General features: G+C 67.5%; 1 protein-coding gene across 1 annotated transcript; it reads right to left on the bottom strand.

Moving 5' to 3' along the window:
• Positions 1-155: 155 nt before the first annotated feature.
• Positions 156-3,636, bottom strand: MED25 (mediator complex subunit 25; the record flags this gene model as incomplete). The annotated part of the gene is made up of 8 exons (XM_024212140.1): positions 156-269; positions 737-933; positions 1,199-1,283; positions 1,594-1,724; positions 2,402-2,558; positions 2,793-2,913; positions 3,125-3,223; positions 3,487-3,636. Coding segments are annotated over 8 exons (1,054 nt in total), but the record flags the coding sequence as incomplete, so codon positions are not given.
• Between the last annotated feature and the right edge of the window lie 199 nt (positions 3,637-3,835).

Here is a 3,835-nt window from a genome sequence, read left to right on the forward strand (position 1 = left end):
CGCACTCCGTGACACCACGCGTACGGATCGGAGCTTTGACCGCTAACTCCTCTCTTCTTTCTTTTCTAATAAAACCTTTAGGGTTAGATCCTAAAAGGTGGGCTGGCAGCGGGGTCTTTTGGGGGTGGCGCCCCGGCACCCCGTATTCACCACGGTCATGGAACGAGGGGATGTTTTGGGCCAAGTCTGTCTGCTGAGGTATCGTTCGAAAAGTCTCGCTCTGCGGGACATGAAGATCTGTCATTTCGGTTCTGCTCTGGGGCTCCGGGCTGGAAGAAGACAGTGACCGGTTCCCTAAGGATGTGGTGCTCACACCCATTCCATGACCCATCCTCCTTCCCCGCTGTCGGAGTTTCCGGCAAGAAGTAAGTGAGGGTGGGGGGCACCGGTGGCGCCCCTTATACCGCGTCATGTGGGCGCCACTGCCGCTCCCCTACAGATACGGCTGAGGGACAGACTTCCGGCACCGGTGCACACACCTCATGGACACGAGCAAGCGCTGGAAGATGAAGTGGTGGTTGGAGAGCCTGCAGCTGGGGGGGTCCCTACCTGTGCGAATGCGGGGGAAAGTGCTGGCGTGGAGGGCTTTGCAGCCCAGGCTGGTGGGTCGGGGGGGGTACCCCAGTTCCAGGTGGCACCCCAGGGGGGACCCATCACAGTCAGATCCAAACTAGCAGTGACCTGGTAATGTGGCTGGCGAGCAGAGTTCACAGAGGCCCCGCGGGGCTGCACGTACCATGGCTGGGGCCCCAGGCTGCGGGGGGGGCTGGCCGGGCGGCTGGGTCAGCAGACTGGGGTTGGTGGTGACGGTGGAGACCAGGCTGGGTTGGGAGGAGGGCGGCAGCTTGGGGGCCATGGCTGGGACAGAGCCGGTGGGGAGCGGCTGCGCGGGTGCCTGGCTGAAGGGCGTCTGCAAGGCGTTCAGCGGGGTGACTGCGGGGGGGAGAGGGAAAGCAGTCAGGATCCCACCCCTCCCTCCAGGCCCTCCCGAGACCCCTCCCCTCTCCCCAGGCCCTCCCGAGACCCCTCCCCTCCGCCCTGACCCCCCAAGCCCCACCTTGAGACCTCACCCCCAGGAACCTGCTCCACAACCTCCCACTCCATTGTGAGACCCCCATCCCCCCTCAGCCTCCATCTGCCCCCAATTCCACACACACACACACACACACACACCCGCCCGGGTTTCCCCAGCACTCACAGCGCGAGGCTATGCTGGCTTTCTGGTTCTTGGCGGCCTCCACGGCAGACTGCGCTGCGGCCTGGGCGGCGTTGAGGGAGCTGGGCTGGGGGACATGTAGGGTGAAGCAAAGGTGAGCCGGGCTGGGGACATACCCGGCAGGGCTGGGAGGCGGGCTGCAGGGCTGGGACCCCCCCGGGGGGACGTACCCGGTAGAGCCGGGCGGCAGGGCTGGGACCCCCCCGGGGGGACGTACCCGGTAGGGCCGGGAGGCGGGCGGCAGGGCTGGGACCCCCCAGGGGGGACGTACCCGGTAGGGCTGGGAGGCGGGCGGCAGGGCTGGGACCCCCCCGGGGGACGTACCTGGTAGGGCCGGGAGGCGGGCGGCAGGGCTGGGACGCCCCCGGGGGACGTACCTGGTAGGGCTGGGAGGCGGGCGGCAGGGGCTGCTGCGGGGCCGGCGGGTGCTGCGGGGGCGCGGTGGGGAGCTGCGGTTGGGGCACCACCTGCTTGGGCTGGATGGCACCAGAGGCTGCGCTGCCACCTACTGGGGGATGGGAGGCAGGTCAGCAGCCAGGAGAGGCCGGCACCACCCAATGCCCCCCAACCCCTGGGTGGGACCTCAGGCAGACCTCTGACTCCCTGCCAGGAGGAGGTGACCCCAGCATGACCTCCGACCCCTTGCCGGAAGGGTGTGACGCCAGCATGACCTCCGACCCTCTGCTGGGAAAGGGTGACTCTGGCATGACCTCTGACCCCCTGGTAGGTGGGGGTGACCCAGGCATGACCTCTGCCCCTCCCACGGGAAGGGACAGCCCCCAGCATGACCTCTCACTCCCTTTCTGAAAGGGGTGACCCTGCTGTGACCCCTAAGCCTTTGGCAGGTGTGGTGACCCCAGCATGACCTTTGACCCCCACCAGGAAAGGGTGACCCCTTCATGACCTCAGACCCCCTGCCGAGAAGGGATGACCCCAGTGTGACCTCTGGGGCCTTATAGATTCCTAGTTTCCAGCCCAGACAGGGCCCCACGATCGTGGCTCCTCTCTGCCCCCTCCCGCCCGGGCGTCCTGCTCACGGCTCCGCGGCCCTGCATTCTTCACGCCCCCAGGCCGTCTCCTCTGCCCCCCAGGGCCACCTGCAGGGAGGGGTCCCGCTGCCCTCCACCGGCGGAGCTGTGGGGAGTGAAGGCGCCAGCCCCCCTCCATCGCCCTCCACCCCCTTACCCGGCAGCACCATGCCGCGGATGAGGATCATGTGCCGGGGATCCTGGCTGAAGTCTTTGGGTTGGGCCTCCAGCATCCCGCCGGGCGTGGCCTTGTCGAAGAGCACCCGCAGCGCCGGCAGCTTGCGGGGGGACACGACGGAGAAGTGGATCCCGCGCTGGGGAGAGGAGGGACAGGGTGAGTGGAGGCCGAGGAACGGGGAGAGAACCCAGGCGTCCTGGTTCCCAGACACGCCACCCCCCTTCCCCCAACTACTAGACCCCCCTCCCAGAGCTGGGGGAGAGAACCCAGGAGTCCTGGCTCCCAGCGCCCCTGCTCTAATCACTAGACCCCCCTCCCGTCCCAGAGCTGGGGGAGAACCCAGGCATCCAGGCTCCCGGGCCCCCCTCACCTCTCCGATCTTCTGCACCAGGTTCTCGGTGGTGTAGCCGGAGTAGGTGGTGCTCTCCACAGCCGGCAGCAGGTAGGGGGGCGAGTTGCAGATCAGGATGCACACCTTGTGGGTCTGGCCTCTGCGGGCGGGGAGGGGGAGAGACAGACGTGGGGGGGGAGATGCCATGGAGCCTCCACTTCCCAGCATGCAGCACATGGGGAACGCAGCCCAGAGCGCCGAGCCCCTGACCCCATCCAGCACCCCAGGACTGCCCACCCTGAGCCCCCAGCCCCAGAGCTGGAACACCCACCGTCCAACATCCCGGGCTCCCCCCTCTGCCCCACACTCACATCTGCTCCCTCATCTTCTTGAAGTCGTCAAAGAGCTGCAGGGCCGTGCTGAGCCCCTCGGCGATGAGGCTGCAGCTCTCGCCGCCGCCCCCCACAAACCTGCGCGGGAGGGACATGGAGCCGAGTGAGGCCCCCCAGGACACCACCTTCATGGAGCGAGGGATGGGACCCAGGAGTCCTACTCTGACCCACAGGAATCCACTCCCCTCCCCTCCCAGAGCCACGGAGAGAACCCAGGAGTCCTGGCTCCCAGCCCCCCCTGCTCTAACCCACTAGACCCCACTCCCCTCCCAGGGCCAGGGAGAGAACCCAGGAGTCCCTCCCCCCCCGCCCCACTGGATGCCCCTCACCCCCCCACTCACTGGATGCCGTCCAGCCAGGCGACGAACTCGTAGGCGCTGCTGGTGGGGGCATGGCACTGCACATAGGACTCCGGGGCGCAGTCCACCGTGTTGAACACCACCAGGCTGTACTGGGTACCCCCATACTGACAGGGAGAGGGCGGGTGAGATCTGGGGGGGGCCCTGACACCCCCCAAGCCACCCCCCTGAACAGGACCCGGGTGAGATCAGGGTGCCCTGACCACCCCCTAAGCCACCCCCCTGAACAGGATCCGGGTGAGATCAGGGTGCCCTGACACCCCCTACCCACACCCTCCACAGAGGGACCAGGGGAGTTCAAGGGAAGCCCCACAAACCTGCCCAGCCCCCC

This window comes from Terrapene carolina, unplaced genomic scaffold, assembly GCF_002925995.2.
Source record: "Terrapene carolina triunguis isolate 2854851 unplaced genomic scaffold, T_m_triunguis-2.0 Scaffold30229, whole genome shotgun sequence".
Taxonomy (NCBI): Eukaryota; Metazoa; Chordata; order Testudines; family Emydidae; genus Terrapene; species Terrapene triunguis.